Source organism: Lactuca virosa, chromosome 2 (genome assembly GCF_052849685.1).
Source record: "Lactuca virosa cultivar CGN04683 chromosome 2, Lactuca_virosa_CGN04683_v6, whole genome shotgun sequence".
In the NCBI taxonomy this organism is placed as follows: Eukaryota; Viridiplantae; Streptophyta; class Magnoliopsida; order Asterales; family Asteraceae; genus Lactuca; species Lactuca virosa.
The window spans coordinates 277261919-277287459 of NC_136427.1; the positions used below are offsets into that span (position 1 = coordinate 277261919).

The window sequence follows — 25541 nt, forward strand, 5'->3', positions numbered from 1 at the left end:
CCTAATCCTCATCTGATGATACCCCGACCGAAGATCAATCATGGAAAACCAAGACGCACCCTGCAACTAATCAAACAAATCATCGATCCTCGGGAGCGGATAACGGTTTTTCACTGTTAGCTTGTTCAGCTACCTATAATCCATATACATCCTGTGTGACCCGTCCTTCTTTTTCACGAACAGGATCGGTGCTCCCCACGGGGAACTGCTCGGACGAATGAACCCTCGGTCTAGCAGCTCCCGACACTAAATCAATGTGAAACTCTACTTGCCTCTCCGGAGGCACCCCAGGAAACTCCTCGGGAAAGACATCCCGATAATCCTGTACAACCGGTAAACTTCCCAAATCTGTCGGGGCCTCAACCCTTGTATCTGAGACATACGCGAAGAATCCTGAACAACCCTGATGAAGAAGTCTCCTAGCCCTCGCAGCTGAACAGAGGGTTGGCCCATGCGAGGCTCTGTCTCCATGAATAACCAGTTCTCCCCCACTTGGGGTTCGACCTCTCACCAGCTGGCGCTCGCAATCTATCATGGCCCCATTGGCCCCCAACCACTCTATCCCGACAATCACCTTCAACCCTCGCAACGGTATCGGTACCAGATCAACCCGAAACCTCTCCCCAAATACGTTTAGGACACAGTCCTGATACACCCTCGCACCACTCACAGTGCGGTCATCTGCAATCTCAACCTCAAGCGGGGAGTCCAAATTTCCCGTAGCATCCCGAAACTTCTTGCTAAGTGCAAGAGATACGAACGACCGGGTAGCTCCCGAATCAAAAAGAACATGAGCCGACATACCATTGACCAAAAAGGTCCCTATACAGGAGCACATATATACACATAAGCAATAAAAAACAATATCAAGCAGGAAAAATAAAATACGTACTAGCCACGATGTCTGGCGTTGCCCGAGCCTCCTCGGTAGTCAACTGGAATGTGCGGCTCCTTACCGCAGGAGTATCCTCCTTAGCAAGGAGGCCATCAGTGATCCTCATTGTGGCGGGCGCAGACACCGCCACCGCTCTTCCTCCTCGCCACAACCTCGGACAATCGGCCTTTTTATGGCTAGTCTAGTTGTAGTGAAAACAAATCAAGCCCTTCTTGGGGCAGTCCCTGCTCATGTGGCCCGGTTGGCCGCATGCGTAACATCCCGAGCCTGCTGCTCAACAAGCCTCACTGTGCGGTTTACCATACTTGGCACACCGGCCACGACCCTGCTAGCCCCTACCAGAAGAATTCGAGGTCTTAGGCTTTTTTAGCCTGACTTGTAGCTGCCTGAACCTGCTCTGGCTTCCGCTTGGTGCGAAGCTCCAACTCCATTTCCCGTTCACGGGCATTTTTCCACCATCTCATTCAGGTTTTTGCACCCTGTAAAGCTCACAAACACACATATATCATCCCTCAGCATAGAATGATATCTCGTCCTCCTCATGTCCTCATCTGTAGCATACTGCATGATCAACAGTGCTCGTTCCTGAAACTTGTCGGTGTTCTCTGCCACAGTCTCGGTAGTCTGCTGGAGTTCCTGGAACTCCCTCACTAACCGTTTCACCTCAATAGATGGTGCAAACTCTAGATCAAAGTGTCTAACAAAATCCGCCCATGTCATCTCAGCCACACCGGCTGTTCCCACCCGGATAGTCACCTCCTCCAACCAATCCCTGGCTCGGTCTCGTAACATGCACGAAGCAAACCCCACATTTGCCTCATCGGAGCAGAAGCTCGTGCGCTGGGCATTCTCCATATCTGTCACCCAGCGTCGACTAGCAATGGGGTCCCTGACCCCAAAGAACTCAGGCGCTCCGCACACCTTGAACTCCCGGAACGAGGGAGTTCGGGCCCCGACCTGGCCCGCAACAATCTAGGCTCGGATAGACCTGAGCCGCTCCTCCATGATCTTCATCATCCCTTTCTTGACTGTCCCAAAAATCATTGGGGTAGCGTCAAGGATGCCCCTCGTAACCTCGACTACATTGAGCTCGCGCAGCGTCTCGTCCATGGGCTCGGTACCGTCGCCCGACCCAAATCCGGATCCTGATCCTGATCCCCCTGCTCCATCTCGTGTCACCACCATCCTGATCTGAAATACTATAACACAAAATGATCAAGATATCCAAAAAGAGGATCCTCCCATACTGGTTCTCCTTAGAGCTTCCACGTCTAACATTAGTTCGGGTAAAGGTCATGTGCTTTCAGTAGTACGGGTCCAATACTACCTTCCACACCTACCTGTACCTTCCCCAAGGCTCTACCTAATAACTCTAATTCGTCCCAGAATAAAGCTCTGATACCAACTTGTAACGGCCCAAATTTCCAAATAAAATTTTCATTTTTAAATTAATCAAAACATCCCCATAAAATATGAAATCTCAATAACAATTGTTTTCAAAATCTATAACATCAACATTTTATTTCAAATATCAGAGTGTCCCCATATAAAATGCCGAAGAGTACACGCCGCGCCATCAAACCTTGCCCTTTCCCTTAGGCTCTGAAGTACCTGAAACAATCAACAAACTATAAGCTAATACTTAGTGAGTTCCCCAGAGCATACCTCACACAATCCACATAACCACATAATCCATATTAGCTATATAAGCTACATAAATCACATAAGCAATGCATACTAACATATAGGGATGTCGTGGACTCCCTCCAGGGTCTTACCCCTATGTGCCATTAGCTCCCCCACATGGTCTTAACTACTTGCCATGGGCTCCCCCACATGGTCTTATATCCTACTGTCACGGGCTCCCCCCGGGGTCTTCCATGCAAGTAACAAAAAGTCAACTAGCATACCATATATCACAAAAATATTTATCATACCACATAACTCATACATAAACATATAGGGATGCCATGGACTCCCTACAGGGTCTTACTCCTATGTGTCATTGGCTCCCCCACATGGTCTTAACTACTTGCCATGGCTCCCCTACATGGTCTTTACCTAGGAATACCATGGGATCCCCCACATGGTCTTATATCCAACTGCTACGAGCTCCCCCGGGGTCTTCGCATATCTAGTCAATAAGTACTAGCACATCCTCATACACATGCATACCAGACATATCAGTAGTGAATCTACAATAAACACTACAACTAACTAAATGGGCCGTCCTTGGTGCCTTAGACCCATTGGTATGGTGAGGAGACTCACCTCTGTCTGCTGAATCCGAAAGCTGCTCTCCTAACAGTCCGTAACCACCCGTGCTGAACAATAATACCATTAAACCAAGGTTAGGGTTGAATATATCCCAATTAAAGAACCCAAGCCCCAAGTCCTTTCATAATGGCCCAAAAGTCTCCCATTGCTAATGGGCCCAAAGTCCATGTCCAGAATCATTAATGGGCCTCATGGCCCAAAACAGATAAATTGGCCGACTAACTCAAAACATGACCAGGCCCAATGACTGATGAAGGCCCAAAGGGCTTACAAGCCCAAAACGCGTCCAAGCCCATCTGAGTGCGTACACCTTGCGTACCACTCATGTACGCTCAGCGTACTGAGTCCCTGATTTATACGCGTTGCGTACGCTATACTACACCCAACGTATAAGCAGATTAAGCACCTTCTTTCATTAAGTGCTTAATACTTGATGTTCCAACGTCCAACTTTAGATCTAAGTCCATTAAGACGTCTTAAGACATAAAGTTGGCAACTTTATGCCTTTGCATGTTCCATATGCTCCCAACAACCCATTAAGACCTTTCCAAGAGTCTTAATCCATGCATGAGTTCAAAACACCCATCAAGACACCATTTTTATGGCATGAATGAGTCAAGGGACCTTAGATCTACTCTTCCTAAGCTCTAGAGTTGCTCCAACTCTCTAGAGGTGGTCCATGAACACAAAAAGGGACCATATAGAAAACCCTAGCTCTAGAAATGATAATGATGACCAAGGTGAAAGCTTTTTACCTCCTCAAGCTTCCTAAGCTGCTCAAAATGAAAGATCCAAAAGCTCTTCCTCGTTCAAGCTTGTTTCCTCCTCTTCCTTGTAGCTAACACTCCAAAAAGGATGGTGTTTAAACACTCACAAGCTCAAGAACACACACTCTAATGATTTCATGGCTTTAGGGACGTTTGAGGGTGAACGAGGCTAGTTAGGGTGAGGCTCAAATGAGATAAGGATGCTTATATAGATCTTAAGTTCGGAAATTTAGGTTTGAATATTCGTCACGTACGCCATGCGTACCCTTTGGTACACCCAGCGTACGTGCTGCTCCTCCGCGATCATTCATGCATGGTACGCTAAGCGTACCTTGAGGTGCGCCCAGTGCACTTAAGGGACCATTATGCAATATTTATAATTTCAAGGGATCCAAGGGAAATACCAGATTTGGAGTGTTACAACAATGATGGCTTTTGGGCTTTTTTGAATAGATAAAATTTATTGTGATTCTTGGGATGTTACACAATCATTGATCGGTCCAACATTGGCCTACACACTAGGTTCATGAGAGCCACAAACATTGTCGATGCGTTAGTGAGTCCGAAACGAATCACCACGAACTTGTAATGCCCATAGTGAGTTCGGAAAGCCATCTTTGGGATATCCTTCTCCCGAACTCTCATCTTATGATAACCATATCTCAAGTTGATCTTGGAAAACCAAGATGCCCCCTACAACTAATCAAAAAGTTTATCAATCCGCGACAATGGATATCGGTTCGTTATTGTCAACTTGTTCAACTCCTAGTAATCAAGGCACATCCGGTGTGAACCATACTTCTTCGTGACAAAAATTATTGGTACTCCCCATTGCGAGCTACTCGGCCGAATAAATTCTTTCCCCACCAACTCATGCAGTTGTGAGGATAACTCCCGCATCTCTAGTGGCACAAGGCGATATGACACCTTCACGATTGGGGCAGCACGAAGGATCAGATCAATCCTAAATTCAAATTGCCTCTTGGGAGACACGCCATGCAATTCCACTGGGAAAACATCAGGAAACTCTCTCACAATAGGGACATCAGAAACTGACTTCTTCTTCTTAACCCACGTATCGACCACATAAGAAAGATACCCCATACATTCATGTTGAAGACACTACCTTGCCCTGGCGGCGGAAAAAAGGCAGATTCAACGATAGTACCCTCACTATAGATAATCAACACTCCCCAACTAGGGTCACAAATCTTCACTAACTGCTTTTTGCAGTCTATCAATTCTCCGAACCAGCTTAACCAATCCATACCCGCAATCACACAAACATTTCCCGTCACAATGGGAATGAGATCAATCGGGAATCTGACACCAAAAATCTTCAATACACAATCACGGTAAACCTCAGTCGCAGAAACCATACCAACATCAGCTAAACCCTGAACCCTCTACAGAAAGATGTAGACACAACTGACTGACTTGCACCCGAGTCAAATAAGACCAAGGTAGGTATAGAATTCACAAGTAAAGTACCTAACATAAATACAACATAAGCATATTAAATAAAACAATTCAGTAGAAATACAAGACAGATACATACAAGCGATGACATCGGGTACTGCTCGGGGATCCTCTATAGTCAACTGAAAAGCTCGACCTCGGGCCTTCAGGGCCTTAACCTTCCCATGATGCCTATCAATGATGCACAGGTTCGAAGGAGCAGGAGTCTGAACTTGCTTCAATGCAAGGAGTGAACATCCGACCTTCACATGGCCCGCCTGGTTGCAGCTGAAACATACTTGTAAACCCTTCGGGCACTCCTTTGTGAAGTGTCCCTCCTTGCCACATATGTAGCACATCGATCCTGATCGAAAGGGACACTCATGACCCTTGCCACACTTGCTGCAAGTGCGGATCCTCTGACCTCCTTCTCTCGAATCAGTGGGCTTTGCCCGCTTAGCCGCCGGCTGCGACTGGACTAGCCTCATATCCCTCATCTGAGTATCCACCCCAATCTCTCTTTCCTACAACTCCAGCTCAATCTCCATCCTCCCGGTATTGGACTGCAGCTCAGCCAATGTACAGTACTAGGATTTCGTCTCGAACTCTTTGATATCCTTCTTGAGCATACTCAAGTATTGGGTCGTTCGTTCCTACTCAGTAAATGCGTACTCTGGATAAAACATAGCCCTCTCGTGGAGCATCATGGTGATCTCAGTCACCGACTCTGTTGTCTGTCGGAGCGATAGGTACTCCTGAGCCAATCTCTCCCTCTCCACCAAGGGAACATACTCCTCTCGGAACATCTCAACTAACCGATCCCAGGTCAGTACAGCCTTCTTCGCAGGTGAATAGTCAGCAGTCACGAACTTCCACCAGTCCTCCACTCCCAAACAAAGTAGGTTCATGTGACATCCCCAAATTTATGGCCATTTTAAAACTTTTTATTTATGCTTATTTAAATCAAAGTTCGTTTATAATTGCGGAATTGGTCTCGAAAAAGTATTTCTGAAGAAATGTTTTTCATTGATTATAAAATTCTTGCGATGTCATAATTGATACAAAAAATAAGCATAAATGGGCCTTACATCAATAATCTAGCAGCCTACGAACTCCTTTAATCTCTTGACAAATAATTATATTATCTATCAGTACCTTTGTATCGTTACCTGTAATACAAGAAACTCAGTGGGCCAGGTTGGGAAACCTGGTGAGTACATAGGGTTTTCAACTTACAATATTATAATCTTTAATTATATATTCTTCAGCATTCAAATAACCCAATTACCCCACTCCCGATTTCTCACTTACTAATCCTAATATGATGATCTTGAGGGATCTTTCTTAAAGGACCTTTAACAACATACAATTACAATTCCTAGATGATTAGTCAAGGTAGTATGATAATACTTTGGGTAAACACGACAACACGACAGTACATTAGTACTTTGGATATTCACAGAAGGCACGACAGTACAATAATACTTGGGTTTAACACGGCAATACAAAAGTACTTGGGATAGACAAGGCAGACACTACTTATTATTTCGCACAATTCTTACTAACCTATCACAGCTACTATCTCACACAACCCTATCACAACCTCTAATTTATAATTTTACTCGGCCCTTTACTACCCAGTCATATTATTAAGGATGATAAAATATATATAGTTTAATTATATCATGTTGCACACACACACACACACACACACACACACACATATATATATATATATATATATATATATATATATATATATATATATATATATATATATATATATATATATATATATATAGAACACATCAAGACAACGCACATAACATTTAAGCAATTTATAATATGTGTATCTACGTGTGAGTTTGAAAGTAACTATGCACTCACTTGATAAACAGTAGATGACTTGAGGTTAGGGCAACGCTTCGCCTTAACACTTTTCCAAAAGACCTAGATGTACACAATGCTAAGTTTTAGTCTAGTTTCATGATCCTGGAGACTATAGTAATTATAGTCTAGATATTGCAATAATCCCAATGTCTACTGATCTATAGTTGATAAGGATAACCAGGTAGGATCATATTGGTGGTAGGGTCTGTTTGGTATATAGAGTATACTGTTTGGAAATCTCACTTTAAACAGCTCACAAAATCCAGCATATACATCATCGAGGGGATGTAGATCAATCAGTAATATGACGTTGGAATCACTGACAAATCTTATTTATAAAATTCATAACAATAGCTATGAATTTAAATATAAATTACACTAAAATAAAGTTATTGTTTAATTTAACTTACAGAGATTCCCTAGACAAAAGTCTGGAAATTGCACTGGCAGAGCTTTTACTCGAAAGCTATTACTTGTCGAGCACTTAGGGGTCACTAGGCTTCGTCGACATACTAGAATTAAGGGAGAATAGGGATAAGGCAGAGCAAAAGTCGAGAGAATGACTAGTAGGGGTGTGAGGAATAATTTGTATACGGAGTGGTATTTATAGGGACGAAAAACATAATGTACGCCGCGACCAAACCAGATACACGCCACCTACTGGCCTAGTCGGCACCCTCTACACCTGACACGTGTTTGATTTTGGCTGGTCATACGTCACCCCCTTCTAGAAGGAATGCACGCCGCAAATTGCGCGTGATCCGTTTCTCAAATTTTCAAATTCGCGTTTCTTCACACGGGCTCCGTTTTGACGTTCTTTATATCCACGCGTAGCTATCGACGGGATCTAAAACTTTCATTTAGACTCCGTCGGCTATTTTTGACATTATTTATTTTACAAAGGCTTAGACTGTTAAATCCCGTATTAAATGCATAACTTTCCCATCTGGCGTCCGTTTTCAACTGTCTTTATATCATTGAACTTGTATTAACGAGACTTTTAATTCTCATTTAGATTGTTTTGGCTAAAAATCGACCGATCTAAAATTCTTTTTCTGAGCTGTATACTACTATGCTAAATCTTAGAAAAATCATAACTTACTCTAATGAAGTCAGAGTTAGACGTTCTCTATATGTATGCTCTCAGTTTGATGACTACTATGAATTTCGTTTAGATCACTTTGGTTAAAAAATTAATCTATAAAAAATCTACTTTTTTTACGATACGCAAAGTCGTGCCGGTTTAATCGTGAAACTTTGAAGAAGCATAACTTCTTCATAAGAAGTTGGATTTCAGTGTTCTTTATATGTGTTGAATCCTTGTCACACATACTATAACTTGGTTAAGATTATTCATTCTAAATAATCTCATATTTAAAAGTCATTATTATGGTGTTTAATAACATATTTGCCTAGCCCGAATTTGCAGGTGTCACAATTATATCCCCCTTAGGATGATTACGTCTCAGAATCATCAGAAACGCTGCACGTGTATAATGACTCTGCATGTTTCCTTTTCATCCTAGGTGGTAACCGTAACTCTTACGTTCTTCGAGTTGCTAATTCTTAGAAGTTTTGGACCGTTGACGGTGTTGCACCTACTCTTCCTTCTAAATTTGATATCCATTGGATGCTCCTTCTCCTTCTAGGATAAGCTTAACCTAAATTAAGATTCTTACTTCGACTACCGTAACAGACCAACAGGTCATGTTCTAATGACCTCTCATCGTATGATGCAACGGTTAGACTCAAGTCTCTTTGAGTCAGACACTAATACGAAGGATATCTTCCTTCATGTTCTAATGTGATATAATCGCATTCTACCATGTAGCATTTGTAGCTACAAGCTGCTTAATTTTAATGATGATCGCGATACCTCTATTGATCGCTTCCATTATCTTTTCCTTCGATTTTATACGTCGAACGTACTTTGTAGATTAGTCGGACTCGAAACTACTTAGAGGCTTTAGTAACTTTGTGACTTTCTCTGATCCAAGTGTGAGTCCTATGCTTCCGGTAGTATAGAACTCTACTACTTTTCACACCTACTCAAATTCGTCCCAAGTATTGTCTCGCAGTCCACTAAGTTATCACAAAATGGAATCGCACAGAAGGCACATAACGTAGTTTAGTAAGTTTCATTATTTATTTATGTTACATGCCTATTACATCATGCCACACAACCTAATACTAATCATTTGTCTCCTTCTCTCAAATACTCCAGACAAGCAACTCTAAATTCTCGCCCTCTTGTTTCATCATCAAGCCCAATAAAATATGCCCTCGCTTTTGGCTTTGGCAAAATATTTGGCATGACAACTTCTTTCTTCTGTGGGCAGTCCTTCATGACATGCCCTTCCTCCTTACATTCAAAACACACCCTTCATTCATACCGGCACTCGTCAGAATAATGACCAAATATTCCGCACCTATAGCAGGTCACTTCTCTTTTTCATTACCCAGCATGCTTCTTGAATTTACTACACCTTTTTGCTTCATTACTACCCCCTGACTTCTTGTCGTTGGGGTCAAACATTGAGATTTTACTTTTGTTATCGGACATTGAGAGTCCTTCACTTCTGCTTTTTCTCACCAACCTCAGTTTTGTCAGCAGTTCTCTGCTTGATCATATCTTCCACAGACTTTGCTGCCCAGACGTCTACTTCAAAGGTAAGTGTCTGTTTAACCGGCACAATGTACTCCCATGGTATCCCTTGGCGTACCTATCAATTTTGGCTAGTTTTCTGAGACAATGCGTGGGGCGAACTCCATCTTATAGGTGAAGGCATTGGTGTACTCCTCCACAATCAAACTCTTCTTCAAATTCAGGAATTGGTTTTCTAGTTCCAGTATGTTCTAAGCAGAACAATACTTTCACTTCAAATGCACTAGGAACTCGGTCCATGTCAGTTGCAATGGCTTGTTTGGGCTTATTATCTTTCCCAACGTGTTCCACCAGCGAACAACCGACCCTTAAATTGTCTCACTGTGTAAGTGGTTTGCAACTTTCCTATGCAACCACAGGTGATGAAAGTCTGCTCCATCTCAGAAATCCAGCCCATAACTCCCACTAGGTCTTCTTTTCCGGTAAAGGTTGAGGGTTTGCAGGTTATAAAGTCCTTATACTTTCATCTGTTCTTATCGGTCCCTTCTTCTGAGTCGTTACTCCTAATTTATTGTGGTTCAGGTTGACTTACGGTTCTACTATAGTTTCCTTCATCCGACTGACCTTCATTCAGTTCGAGCTGTACAACAGGCACAGTAGGTTCCCTTCCGTTCTATCGGATTAATTATCTCATTTCCCCCCTCTGTTCAGCTAACATGGCTCTAATCATTTCCATTGTAACATGTTCAACTACCGATACTGCTTCAGGTGCACACTCGATCACAGGGGGGCTCAGGCTGTTGATTCTTGTTACTGTTTTCCAATCCTCTTTGTGTCCTCACCATGACGTTCTGTACACCAAAGCGACATTTAGTGTACCGAGACTATAATATAGATAGGGAAGGTTTAGATGCATAATTCTCCTTATCACTCCGAAAAGTTTTATGTCAGTTCTAATATTGTAATTAAACGTTTAGAAATATAAATACATAAAATTTCCTAATTCTAGGCAGGCAACAGACCTTAAACAAAGTAATAGCAATTTAGATAGGCAACCTAAGGCATGCTATAATACCGTAACTGATGGGTTTTTAGCATTCTAACTCTTCCTAAGTGTACATGCAACCCTAATAACCTTGGATCTATGTTTGTCTAATAATCATGCAAAGTTGAATTCCAAGGTTATATTCCTATCTAGCATACATGGGGAACATTTTTAACTTGAATGAAAGATAGAATAACTTACCTTGTTGTTGATTATGATCCTTGAAACCTTGTGAGCCTAGCACCCCAAGTGTGATGCCTCAAATGCTTCACACAACACCAAATGCAAAGGAGTAAACTTTGAGAGAATCTTACACTTGCAAAATCGGCTCTAGCCCTCTTGTTTCTTAGTGTAGCCTATTTTGGTGGAGAATGGGTTTCTTATATAGTGTTGACACATCTAGGGTTACACCATGTAAACCCTAATGTGTCATGACTCTTCATTTCCATGACCCATGGGTTTGTAACTCCCATGGAGCATCCATGGAGCATCCTATGGGTGGAACCCAACTTGATAATCCATGGAACCTTTTAGCCCACTATATAAGATATGGAAGATTTACATAATCTACCCATATATTTAATTAGTTATCTTTTGATCACTTAATTAATTCTAAATTAATTCTTGATCAAACTAATTAAATAATATTATTAATATATTAGAACTTATAATATATTAATAAACCATAAGTGTTATTTCTCTCATTTTAGTTTATCCAATTGCATGGTGCCATGCAACCCAAACGGACCATGCCGGGTCAGGTCAAGTACATACCAGAAATATTTATGGACTTATACACCTTATCCAACAGTCTCCCACTTGGATAAGTCTAATAACTATAACTGCAATACTTCAGGAACCGATCGGCAATCGTAGCTCTTTCAAGGTCTCTCGAAACTGAGAAGATGATGATACGCCATTTAAGATAAGTGACCATATAATCCTCTGTTCTAGATATCAGCCGGACAAATACATGGAACAATGTCTTACTTATTGTCCAGCAGTTTGTTTCCCGATTTCCGATTTGTTTGACAAAGAACTTAATTGAACACATCAACTTAGTTCTGACCGGGCCCGGTACATAGGTCAAAATAAAATCATCGAGGGGCCCAGATATCACCTTCTAATCCAAGAAGGAACAGATAAACTTCGACTCATATGTTTGTGCTACCACTCATTGAATTATACATAAAAGCACGTTTTATAACATCGAGTTACCAATGCGTTAACGTACAATCAATGCATAACCAACTCATAAGTAACAAATCATATCTCTAGGTTTGAAGACTTATATGATATTACCGTCTCACGATCACTCGAGATAAATTCCATGAAGTGATTCCAGTGAGCGTGGGTTGAGTCCAATGCTCAGAACTTATGAGCACTCATGAGTGTTGTAGCCATGTCCAACAACTTAGACCTTTGCAACTAATCATGACAGTCTTGATTCATACCTACTTCCGACATATGACCGACTGTGGAGGTTCGAATAGTATGATATACCAAACATAATTATTCTGGAAGTCAAAACATGCAAAAGAAATATAGTAAACGATCGACAAGAGATAGCAACACTTTACTCATAAATAAAACACCTTTTATTCATCATCTAATGTCAATTACACTTTACAAATTTCAAGGTTATCTAACTACTAAATCTAATATCATCCTTCAGCCCTATGCTCCGAGCATGCTGGAGATGCTTAACCCGAGTCAGTCCCTTCGTGAGGGGATCCGCTGGATTCTCATCCGATGATACCCTCTTTGCCACAATGAGTCCTTCTTCTATTCGATGTCTGATGAAATGGTATTTTCTGTCGATGTGTCTGGATCTCCCGTGATCCCTTGGTTCCTTGGCTAAGGCAACTACACTTTCACTATCACAGAAAATTTCCATTGGCTCTTTAATAGCTGGTACAACTCCAAGGTCTCCAATGAAGTTCTTCAGCCATATCGCCTCCTTTGCTGCCTCGCTAGCTGCTATATACTCTGATTCGCAAGTTGAATCAGCCACTGTCTCTTGCTTGGAACTCTTCCAAGAAATTGCTCCTCCATTTAAGGTAAAGACCCAGCCTGACTGAGAGCGGAAATTATCCCTATCAGTCTGAAAGCTAGCATCACTATACCCTACAACTCTCAAGTCTTCACTCCCACCGAGGGTAAGGACCCAGTCCTTAGTCCTCCGTAGGTACTTGAGGATATTCTTTACATCAGTCCAGTTGCCTTGCCAGGGTTCCCCTGATACCTGCTAACCATGCACAAAGAAAAGGCTACATCAGGTCGAGTACACGTCATAGCATACATGATCGATCCTACAGCCGAAGCATAAGGTATTCGACTCATTTCTGCTATCTCAGCGTCAGTACTAGGGCTTTGTGTCTTACTCAATCTGGCGTTACTCTGGATGGGTAACTCTCCTTTCTTGGAGTCCTGCATGCCGAATCTCTTCAGCACCTTATCCAAGTAGGTACTCTGACTAAGTCCAATTAGTCTTTTACTCCGGTCTCTCAATATCCTTATCCCTAGAATATAGGCAGCTTCTCCTAGGTCCTTCATAGAGAAACACTTCCCAAGCCAAGACTTAACTTCCTGCAGAGTTGGGATGTCATTTCCTATGAGTAGTATGTCATCCACATACAATACCAAAAAGCTAACTATACTCCCACTAGCCTTGACATATACACAAGATTCATCTTCACTCCTAGAAAAGCCAAATTCCTTGACTTTCTCATCAAAGCAAAGATTCCATCTGTGAGGTGCTTGCTTTAACCCATAAATGGATTTTTCAAGCTTACACACTCTATTAGGGTACTCTGTGTTGACAAAACCCTCTGGCTGACTCATGTAAACATCCTCAGCCAACTTTCCATTAAGGAAAGCGGTTTTGACATCCATTTGCCATATTTCATAGTCATGAAATGCGGCTATGGCTAACAGAACCCTAATAGACTTAATCTTGGCCACTGGAGAAAAGGTCTCATCATAATCAACTCCCGGAGTTTGTGAGAAACCCTTTGCAACCAGTCGTGCCTTATAAGTGTGTACATTACCATCCATGTCGGTCTTCTTCTTGAAGATCCATTTGCACCCTACAGTCTTACGACCTGGTACATTCTCAACCAAGTTCCAAACTTGATTGTCATACATGGACTGTATCTCGCTGTCCATTGCCTCTTTCCACTTGGCTGACTCAGGGCCTGCCATGGCTTCCGCGTAACTGTTAGGTTCATCCAGACCTATCAGTGTCTCATCACTGATAAGTGTATCACCTTCCGCAGTAATATGGAATCCATAGTAATGCTCAGGTGCATTCCTAACCCTTGTGGAACGCCTCAGAGGTACAGACTTGTCAATTGGCTCAACAGGAGTTTCCTCCTCAAGTTGAGTGCTAGGGTTTGAAGTTCCTTCACCACTTGACTCTTGAATTTCTTCAAGGTCAACTTGCCTCCCACTGTCTCCTTGGCTTATGAACTCTCTCTCTCTCTCGAAAGAAAGCCCTCCTAGCTACAAAGACCACATTCTCACTAGGTCTGTAGAAGAGGTAACCAAAGGATTTCTGTGGGTAGCCGATGAAAATACACCTCTCACTTCGAGGTTCGAGCTTATCATGAGTCTCGCGTCTCACGAAAGCCTCGCAACCCCAAATCTTAATGTGGTCTAGTTTGGGTACTTTACCAGTCCACATCTCATGAGGAGTTTTGGCAACTTTCTTTGTGGGAACTAGATTAAGGATATGGGCGGCAGTCTCTAAGGCATACCCCCAAAATGAGATTGGTAGCGAAGCTCGACTCATCATGGAACGAACCATATCCAACAAGGTTCGATTACGCCTCTCAGCTACACCATTCAACTGTGGTGTCCTGGGAGGTGTCAATTGTGAGACAATCCCACATTCCCTAAGATAGTCGAGGAACTCTGAACTAAGATACTCACCACCTCGATCGGATCGAAGCATCTTAATGTTCCTGCCCAATTGATTCTCGACTTCCTGTTTAAACTCTTTAAACCTCTCAAAAGTCTCTGACTTATGCTTGATTAAGTAGACATATCCATATCTACTGTAATCATCAGTAAAAGTCAAATAATAACGATTAGCATCCCTTGTGGCATGTTTGAAGGGCCCACACACATCCGTGTGTATAAGATCCAACAAACCTTCACCCCTCTCACAAGAACCTGTGAAGGGTGACTTTGTCATTTTTACAAGTAAGCATGATTCGCAACTATCATCTGACTTTAGGTCAAATGACTCCAATACTCCATCCATTTGGAGTTGGCCTGTGCGTTTCTTGCTTATATGTCCAAGACGACAATGCCATAATGATGCTTTATCCAAGTTATTATCATTAACAGAATCAATACACAATACATTATTTCCTAAGTTATCAACCACAGATACAGTTTCATACACACCATCACAAGGTAATGCTTTAAAATAAAGAACATTATTAAAGAAAGCATTAATCAAACCAACTTCATTATCAAATGAAAAGGTGAAACCTTGTTTATACAATGCATGAAAGGAAATAATATTTCTTGCCATTTCTGACGAATAACAACATTTATTCAAATCTAAACTAAACCCACTACTTAGCGATAAAGTATAAACTCCAATCTTGGTGACAGGTAAAGCTTTCCTATTCCCCATGATTAAGTTTATTCTTCCATGCTCCACATTCTCACTTCTTCTTAGTCCCTGCAAATCAGAACAGATATGAATACCACAACCGGTATCAAGGACCCAAGAGTTAGAATGGGGTGAGTTATTAGATAAGATAGTGTAAATACCTGCATGGTTGGGTTTAACTTTCCCATCCTTCACATCTTGCTGGTACTTTGGGCAGTTCCGCTTCCAATATGACTTTTCATGGCAATAGAAGCATTCAGCCTCTTTAGGGTCAGAAGAAGGAGTGACAAAACCTTTCTTGGTTCCACTTGAAGAAGAGCCATCAAGGGTCCTAGCCTTGGTACCCTTCGAAGAGCTCTTCCTCTTCTTCCCTCTACCTTTCCCGATTGCCAAAACCGGGGCGGAGTTTGGAGTAGGAGTGTTAACAACCGACTTACCCTTAAGACCTGTTTCTGCGGTCTTGAGGAGTCCCTGAAGTTTGCTGAGTGTGACCTCTTCCTTATTCATGTGATATGTCATGCGGAATTGATCATAGCACGATGGTAAGGAGTGCAAAATGATATCTATTGCAAGCTCCTCAGGGAAGTTCACATTAAGCTTCAGCAACCGATCCACATACCTTTGCATTTTCTGCATGTGGCTCGTGACGGATTCCCCGACCTTCATCATGGTTGTTATGATAGAGCATATGATTTCATACCTCTCTTGTCATGCACTTTGATGGTATCTTTCCATTAGATCTTGGTGCATTTCAAAAGGGTAGAAGTCCTCATAGGACTTTTGGAGTTCCGCTGTCATGGTGGCCAACATGATGCATGCCACTTTTGTAGCATCCCTTTCATGTGCCCGGAAGTCAGCGATCTCGTGGGGAGTTGCAGTGGTCTCATCAATCTCCTTAGGCTCCTTGTCAAGGACATATTCTTTGTCCTCGTAGCGGGTAATCATCCTGATGTTTCTGATCCATTCATTGAAGTTGGATCCATCAAAAGTGACTTTCCCACACAAGTTCATAAGGGTAAAGGAGCCATTAGGATTAGAGCCAGAAGCAGCATTGTTTGAAGACATCTGAAAGAAGAGAACAAGATTAGTTTAGATATTAAGAGAGTCCTTAATAAAACACCCAAATGTAATATTAAGGCTAGGATCCAATCACAATATATTATAACTTAGAAGAGGTATGCCGTAATCCAAGCTATAACATATTTGAAAGGTAGGTGAATGACGATTCACCAATTTCCACCATGAAAAACGAAATATAAATATTAGGTTTTTAATTGGTTCTTAGAAATTCCTAGATTCTTTTGAGATTCAATGAACTTTTCAAAGGCATGTTTCAATCTCGAGTGTGCCCTCCAAGTTTTGTGACTGGGATACCGAGGATCACAAAACGAGGTGTGAAGTAACCATGCAAATCACTTGGTACCCTCACGGTTTATCACTCAATCGATGTGCCGGTAAACCACACACGCTCCACCGATGCTATGGTAAACCTTAAGTCACCCTTTACCTACCTTGTTAAGTCCAAGTTAGTGTGCCGGTTAACCACACACGCTCTACCAACGACTTAAACAAAGTGTAAAGTGTAATTTCATGGATTAGCACCTTATTCACATTTTCCTAAAGTAACTAAGATTGGGAATTTAATAAAAGCATTTAGTTACTTTATAATATTCATCATACTTTTAATGAGAATTTATAAGTCCTTGTCTTACCCGTTCGGCTAATGACCCTCCACCGATCAAGGAAGCGGTGGGTGAGAGTGGACACCCATTAAGTTGCCATTTTATAGGCAACAACCTTATACCCCCCTTATAGACCGGCTTCGTGAATGAGGCGTACTAGCGGTAAGACGACTTGTCGTTATACATATATATATTAGTAACTTATAATATTATAAAGTATAAGGGTTGAATTTTAACTTTTAAAATTCTAAGGGTTGGAACTAAAGTTTTAATCAAGACTTTACATGTTCCAAAACTTGAGGGCAAGTTTTGTAAACTTCCAAAACTTTTCATTTCTTATAACTTATGAATTAATTGAGTAATAAAAATGAAGACTCTTCATTTTTATAACTCTTGTGTTCTTTTAATGGCTTTAATAAAAGTGAGACTTTTGGTTTTCCATAACTTGAGGACAAGTTATGGACTCCATTAAAACACATTATGATCATGAATTAAACTACCATGAAGGTTACAAACAATTCCTATGATCATCTAATCTTCATAAGTTCAAGAACATGAATATGAACACTTTCAAGAATCAAAAATTACACTTAAAAAAACTTGTAATTTTAATAATTGTCATTGTAAATGGATTAGCATAAACATTACACCATCTAAAACAATCTTTAAAACATCAAAACAGTTTAGGGTAATGTTTCTAGTCCATTTCCAGCAACAAATGTGCAAACTTTCATACGAGCAGAAAACAGAAAAACGATTTTTTTCAAGCTGTTTGCACACAAAAAAAAAACAACAAACGAACCATGCTCTGATACCACTGATGGGTTTTTAGCATTCTAACACTTCCTAAGTGTACATGCAACCCTAATAACCTTGAATCTATGTTTGTCTAATAATCATGCAAAGTTGAATTCCAAGGTTATATTCCTATCTAGCATACATGGGGAACATTTTTAACTTGAATGAAAGATAGAATAACTTACCTTGTTGTTGATTATGATCCTTGAAACCTTGTGAGCCTAGCACCCCAAGTGTGATGCCTCAAATGCTTCACACAACACCAAATGCAAAGGAGTAAACTTTGAGAGAATCTTACACTTGCAAAATCGGCTCTAGCCCTCTTGTTTCTTAGTGTAGCCTATTTTGGTGGAGAATGGGTTTCTTATATAGTGTTGACACATCTAGGGTTACACCATGTAAACCCTAATGTGTCATGACTCTTCATTTCCATGACCCATGGGTTTGTAACTCCCATGGAGCATCCTATGGGTGGAACCCAACTTGATAATCCATGGAGCCTCTTAGCCTACTATATAAGATATGGAAGATTTACATAATCTACCCATATATTTAATTAGTTATCTTTTGATCACTTAATTAATTCTAAATTAATTCTTGATCAAACTAATTAAAGAATATTATTAATATATTAGAACTTATAATATATTAATAAACCATAAGTGTTATTTCTCTCATTTTAGTTTATCCAATTGCATGGTGCCATGCAACCCAAATGGACCATGTCGGGTCAGGTCAAGTACATACCAGAAATAGTTATGGACTTATACACCTTATCCAACAGTAACATCTATTTTTTAGGTATTCGTTTTAACCCTTGACTTATGCTCTATTTGCAATTTAGCCCCCGGTGGCAATTTCGTAATTTCGATAGTTGTTGGAGTACGCGGGGCGTACACCCTCATACGCTGAGCATACTCCGGATGACATTAGTATGCAATGTGTACGTTGGTACGCAGGGCGTACGCAGCCAGGGTGCAAACGCTAAAATTTAGGGTTTGGATCCTATTTAAACACACCATGCACCTTCTTATGTTCAGCATCCTTCCTCATTTCGAAACCCTAAAGAGTGTTTGTGCATTTTGAAGCTTGTTGAGCCATTTTGGTGCTATTTGGAGCTTTTGAAGTAGAAGGAAGAGCATTGAGGTGGTGGTGTTTCATTCAATGATTTAGATCCAACATCTTGTCCCCCTTGTGCACCTTGTGGAGGTAAAAAGTTTCAACCTTGAAGTAGAAATCTCATGGATCTAGCTTTTGCTCAAGTTGTTTCCTTTTTGGTCCCAAACTTGGTCTTTGTGAGTAGAAGGTACTCCAAGGCATTTGAGTTGTCCTTCCAGAGGTTATAAGGGGTGTTAAGTCATAAAGTTGGGTTTTGGTCACTAGTTTCCCTCCATGCAAGTGTTAGATAGTCTTAATGGGTTAAGAGACTAGGGTTTTTGGAGTTAAGGACTTAATAACCATGCTAGACCATAAAGTTGGAAACTTTATGGTTTAGATCATCTTTTGTGGCCTAGATCTGAAGTTTGGACGTAAGTGCTTAAAGGATTAAGCACTTAATAAGGAGGGTGGCAAGCAGCCGCGTACGCGGGGCGTACCGAGTGGGACGTATGCTGAGCGTACGAGTTCAGCTTCCCGATCCTCGGTCAACTACGAAGTACGCCCCACGTGGCGTACTGACTGAGTCGACCCGGTTGACTCGGTTGACTTTGACCTGGATTTTGACTAGGGTTTGACCTAGGGGTATTTTAGGTATCATAGGCTCGGAAGCGTAAAAACTTATTCAATCGGTTTATATTACAATTAAATCCTAGAATAAAACTAATCTAATATTCGTTACTTATTACTGACTAATTAAGACAGTTATGGATCCTAACAACCAGTTAACTAGAATTATTTATTAACAATTCAGGTGATCAACAAATACTGAATCAAAATCAAACATTCATTTAAACGCAAAACTGATCAAACTAGACAAGATTCACAATAAAAAAATCAAGCCTAATAATTACTTGCATGAAAAGTTGAGTCGATGTGAAATTGAAATCAAGGGTTTAGCTTGACATGGGTAGAAATTGATTACAAATGGTAAAAATAAAGTCTAAATGACAAATCTTACTAAACAAGATGAATGAGTCAACCTGCAATCTTCAGATTTGGAAAATTGCCGAAAAACTTCATAAAATCGGCAAAAAAATCGTCTGCAGCAGCTTCCGGTTCGACTGAGAAGACATCTCTTATTTATATAGCACGTCTGGCAGTAAATAAGGGCTCTGGCGAGAAGCAAGACCTTGCTTAGGAGGCACGACCCATGTTTAGAGGCGGACTGAATCCATACGTAACTAAATGAAGTACATTGCCAAAACGGGACTTTTTTTCAGGAGCACGGGTATGAAGCATGACCCGTGATTGAGTGACAACATCATGCCTTTCAGACGCCAAAATAACAATCTTTTAAATCTCCAAAACTTAGGAAATTTGTCATCAAGGAGTAAGCACGGCATGTACTTGGGTAGCACGAACCGTGCCTGACCATCGTAGGTCAGACTCCAAAAAGTACCACTCAGAAATTGCCAGCTCAAGTGCATGAATGAAGCACGACCCGTGCTTGACATTTTTTCGCATTTAAGGGTCAAAACGTCATTCCAAGCTACTTTCTTCTATTATGTAGCATCATCGGGTACGTTTAGCTCCAGTTAAGCTCCAATGCTCCACTCTTACATCCAAAGTCCAACTCCGCATCAAAATCCCTAAAAAATACATTAAAATATAAACAATACGGGCATTCTTACGGAAAAAGGCATTGTTCAAATTTTACTAAAAACATGGTTACAAATGCCAAAAATACGATACGGAATTAGATTAAATATAACCAAAATGTTGCACAAAAATGCACCCAACAGTGGCACCCCTAATGCTCACATTTCTTATATTATATGACTCATAAAGTTAATTTGAAGCTTAACATTGTTGTCACGTCACGTCTCACGCTATTTAGAACATTGATTAAAATTAAGAGCATCTACAATGTATAATTTCATGAAAGATCTCACGCTATTTAGAACATTGATTAAAATTAAGAGCATCTACAATGTATAATTTCATGAAAGAGATGGATAAGGTGGAATGCTTAGTTGATCTTCAATAAATTAAATCCAACTATAATGGGATGTTAAGTTCATGTTTAACAATTGAGTTTTTTTAACAAATAACACACACTCTAAATAATCTTACTTCTAGACTACACTTTTGTTTGCTATGGGAATTGAACCTCATCCCTTAGGGGTGAGAAACATTTTCAAACACCTCATACAACTAGGCCAAGAGCCCTTCGGTATAGAGGAGTTTAATGGCCATTAAACATTTCAATGAGATTTTTTTTTCAATGATATGACATGCGATGTCATAAATGAGTTCTTTTAAATAAGTTCCATTGAAATTTTGTAAAGTTCAATGTATTTTATGAAAAATTGGAAGAAATTTATGAAAAGTAGAATTATAATGTTACAATCTGGAATATTGTATAAAGGTCAATGCATCGTGGATGCCTAAATCGCCATTTAACGATCTTATTATGTTTACAAAACATACATTCAACCAATAGATTCTATAATAATTTGGTTGATACGTCTATAATATATGTGAAAAAGAAAACTTAGTATTATGATCACGAAATGGACTTTGACATGAACAAATAATATACATATTATCGAGGTTCTAATGTTGTCATTGTGATGTCATCGACAGAAGCTAGACTAAGTTGAGGCAAACTTCCTTTGGCAAAAAATGCAGGTTGTTTAGGTTGAGGCAATGCGCCTTCTTTATCAAACATCAAAACGACAGATGACATAGTTGGTCTATCTTTTGCAAAATGTTGGACACATAAAAGACCGATATGTATTGAGCGAAGTACTTCGGAGGCTACACACGACTCACGCATATGCGCAGCAAGCAGCTCCATCGCCATGCCTTCTTCAAAAAGTCTCCACGCCTAAAAAACCGAAATAAGCCACAACAACAATCATCTTCTATGTAAGCTAAATTTTATTCTATGATATTCAAAAGAATAATCGCATTGGAGAAGTAGAAGAAAAAATTGATGGACAAATTTGCAAATAGTTGTAACTTGATGGGGAAAGTTAATTTTGATGTTAAAAAGAAAACACTAATGTGTTGAGTCCAACAACTAAAAAACCCCTTTAAAGTGTTACGAAACTTACATGTGCAAGAAGATTATCACTATCATTCTGATGAGAGAATCCTCTATTTTTTTTCCCACTCACAATTTCCAACACAAGAACACCAAAACTGAAGACATCTGATTTTTCCGAGAAAATCCCATCTACAGCATATTCTGGTGCTATGTAACCCCTGAAGGAAAATTTATGAAGGTTTAAACATATGACTTGAGGAAGTAAAATTTATAAAGAAAGTTGCATGGTTAATTTATGAATCCTTACAAAGTTCCAACTACATTGTTCGTATTTGCTTCATTTTCATGTTCTCTAAACATTCTTGCAAGACCAAAGTCTGATATCTTTGGGTTCATGTCAACGTCCAGCAAAATATTGCTTGTTTTGAGATCTCGATGAACAATTTTAAATCGTGAATCTTGATGAAGATAAAGGAGTCCTCGAGCAATCCCATGAATGATGCGAAAACGATCTGACCAACCTAGTATCGAACTTTTGATTTTATCTGCTCAACATAAGTTATCAGTATGATTTACCTTAAGAAAAAATTGAAAAGCAAGCAAGGCGAAGAAACATGTTTCATAGAAAGTAGAGTTGTACCAAATATGAATGAGTCCAGACTTTTGTTAGGCATGTACTCGTATATTAACATGTTTTCATCTCCTTGAATGCAGTATCCCAAAAGCTTTACAAGATTTCGATGTTGAAGCTTAGCAATGAATTTAACTTCATTTTTAAACTCTCCAATTCCTTGTCTTGAAGTTTTGGATAATCTTTTCACAGCTATTTCTCGTTTGTCATCAAGCACACCCTAAAGATCAAAGGGTATTTCAGATATTGTACAAAAAAATAAGATTCTGTTTAACAAATATAAAATCAATTAAACGTTTATGAGAATATATAAAAAGAACTACCGGTAGCTGTTAACAGTCTTACCTTGTAAACAGGACCAAAACCACCTTGTCCAAGTTTCTTGTCATTTGCAAAATCATTAGTGGATTTCGATATCTTAGTCAGGCTAAAAGCCGTTAACTCTGTATCATCATCTTGGCTCTCCATGATATACTCTTCATCAATGGTTTGCACTGGTACATCAGCAAATGGTAACAAACCAAACTAATATATGTTAAATGAACGATTCACATTTCAAATTATTATTTTTGACATTTACTCTATAAATAACCAAAATAATCAAAGAATTACCTGGTATTTTTTTCACTCGGGATCTTTTATTTTTTCTCCTACCATACAAGATTACTAAAATCAAGATCACCATAACAAGAATAGATAAGATCGACACCACCGCTATGATTGTTTGCCTCTTCTTGTTGGAACCAGCTGGTCTGGAGGTAAATTCCGGGATTGATTGAACTATAAGCAAAAACATAACAAGTTAATTGAACGAAGTACATGAGCTGTTATTTTAGTCAAAAGAACTCGGTAAGATTGTCAAAAAAAAAAAAATACACATTAAAAACCCAAACTGGATCTTTTAAAGTCGTTTATTATCATGAAAAATCAGCTTCTACCTGTCAAGTCGGAGACAGCCATTCTTACAAAAAGGTCCTGGCTTTCATCCACTGTTCGGATATCCATTAGATCACCGAACCACAGCAAGCATCCGCTTCCGTTCATTCGAATATCAATATTCGAATACGCGTTACACGAGCAATTCTGCTTGCATGCTGTCTCACATTCGCCAAGTGTCATGCTCCTATTGAACCATGCACGCCGAGTGTCTGGCAATTTAACATTTTTAAACACACGAAAGCCATCCCCATTCGAACAACTTAAAGCTGTTCTACGGCGACACCCACTTGACCACTGGGATGCACTCCATTCGTCTGGGTTTCGTGGTTCGAACCCTTCCATACAACTACAAAGAGGTGAGTTCTTAGGGTCGCACCTTCCATTTGAACCACATAGCGCGAAAAGGCTACACATGTCGATATTCGCGCTCGAGTATAGGAACCACATCTGTGTTCGTTCATTCCAGTTCATTCGTAACGGGATGCCTTCTGGAGTGAAGTAGATGCGGGTCACGACTGAACTATTAACAAGTGTGAACCAATAGTACACCTCCTTATCATTCATAACAAAGTCGTGTGTGTATATGGAGTTTGAAATATGAGTAGGAATGCCATTGAACGTAAGACCATTCCATGGTCCAAACCTTGAGTAAGGAACAGAATCTCTTTCTACCCACAATTGTGGGTACCCGTTTGTATTCATCAACGCTTCATACAGGCCAGGTGAAGGATCGTTGAGGCTCTTCCATGACGACAACCGCCTATCTAACCCAGAGATCAGGTCCTTCCCTAATTTTATCCCGGGAAGGAACATGTCTCCAGGGTGATCAAAACTTTGCCAAATGAAACTTCCTTGGCCACTTTGATCTCTAACAACAAGATTTCCAGGGTTCAAAAGTTGTGCCACCGGATTTATGGTTGTGGGAGATACCGGGCCAGGGTTAGATGACCAGACGATGGTGTTGTTGCTACCAGCGATAACCAATAGGGATCCGTTGGTGTCAACTCTGAAGACACCTGACGAATCTGTTATTGGTGTCTCCCTGTTAGCAACCCATGCCACTGTCAGTGGGGATTTGTTCTTGTACCATATCCCCAAATACCGATTTGTAATGTTTCCGGGACTAAAAAACCCGAGTTCATACATTTCATCAGCTGAAACAAGGGTATCCCTGTCACGGAGAGTTTGATTAGCTGCTATGGTGTCTTGTGCCCTACAAATTCGCAAATAAGACATCAGGAGACCAAAAAATAAGAAATAATGAAGGATCTCCATTGAAGTTTTCTTTGGAGAATTGTTAATTCATTTTTTCTTCAACTGCAGATTGTTAATTTATTTGGAATATATTCATTTTGTCAAAGAAGGCTGTGAGGGTAAGGGTTGACCTGATGAGTGGTTCTCCAAGATTTTGCTCCAGAATTTGGACTTAGAGTTGGTCGTCGACACCAGCACCACACCCCACTTGCTACGTCGGTCATGAGGTTACCTCTGACTTTTTTGGAATTCAATCCAAGGTTAAAGCTTATGGGAATGAATAGTACAAAACATCCTGTTATTGACAGCTAATTCGGTGGATTTCAATGGGGACCAAAATTTGACAGAAAAACAAAAAATCCCGTGGATAATTTTTAAGAAAAATATGACAATTACATCAAAATTATAATTTAACATTGTATTTTTTTTTTGTCAAAATTGATATGTGTTTTTAATCTTTTACAATACTGAGCACTTAACCGGTTAATCCAGTTACCTGCTGATGTGACATGATGATATGTCA

At 40.3% G+C, this 25541-nt stretch overlaps 1 protein-coding gene across 2 annotated transcripts; it reads right to left on the reverse strand.

Moving 5' to 3' along the window:
• Positions 1-21560: 21560 nt before the first annotated feature.
• LOC145161162 (G-type lectin S-receptor-like serine/threonine-protein kinase At4g27290) lies at positions 21561-25257 on the reverse strand. Of its 2 annotated transcripts, XM_079080633.1 has the most exons (8): positions 25150-25257; positions 23764-24977; positions 23438-23605; positions 23171-23319; positions 22835-23045; positions 22502-22739; positions 22262-22412; positions 21561-22032 (listed from the first exon to the last, which is right to left on the reverse strand). In XM_079080633.1, exons 2-8 carry the CDS (start codon positions 24908-24910, stop codon positions 21748-21750), a joined length of 2349 nt encoding a protein of 782 aa, XP_078936759.1. In that variant the 5' UTR covers positions 24911-24977; positions 25150-25257; the 3' UTR covers positions 21561-21747. The 2 variants fall into 2 exon arrangements, with proteins under 2 accessions (XP_078936759.1, XP_078936758.1); XM_079080632.1 differs by lacking the exon at positions 25150-25257 and having other exon boundaries at positions 23764-25123.
• Positions 25258-25541: the final 284 nt, after the last annotated feature.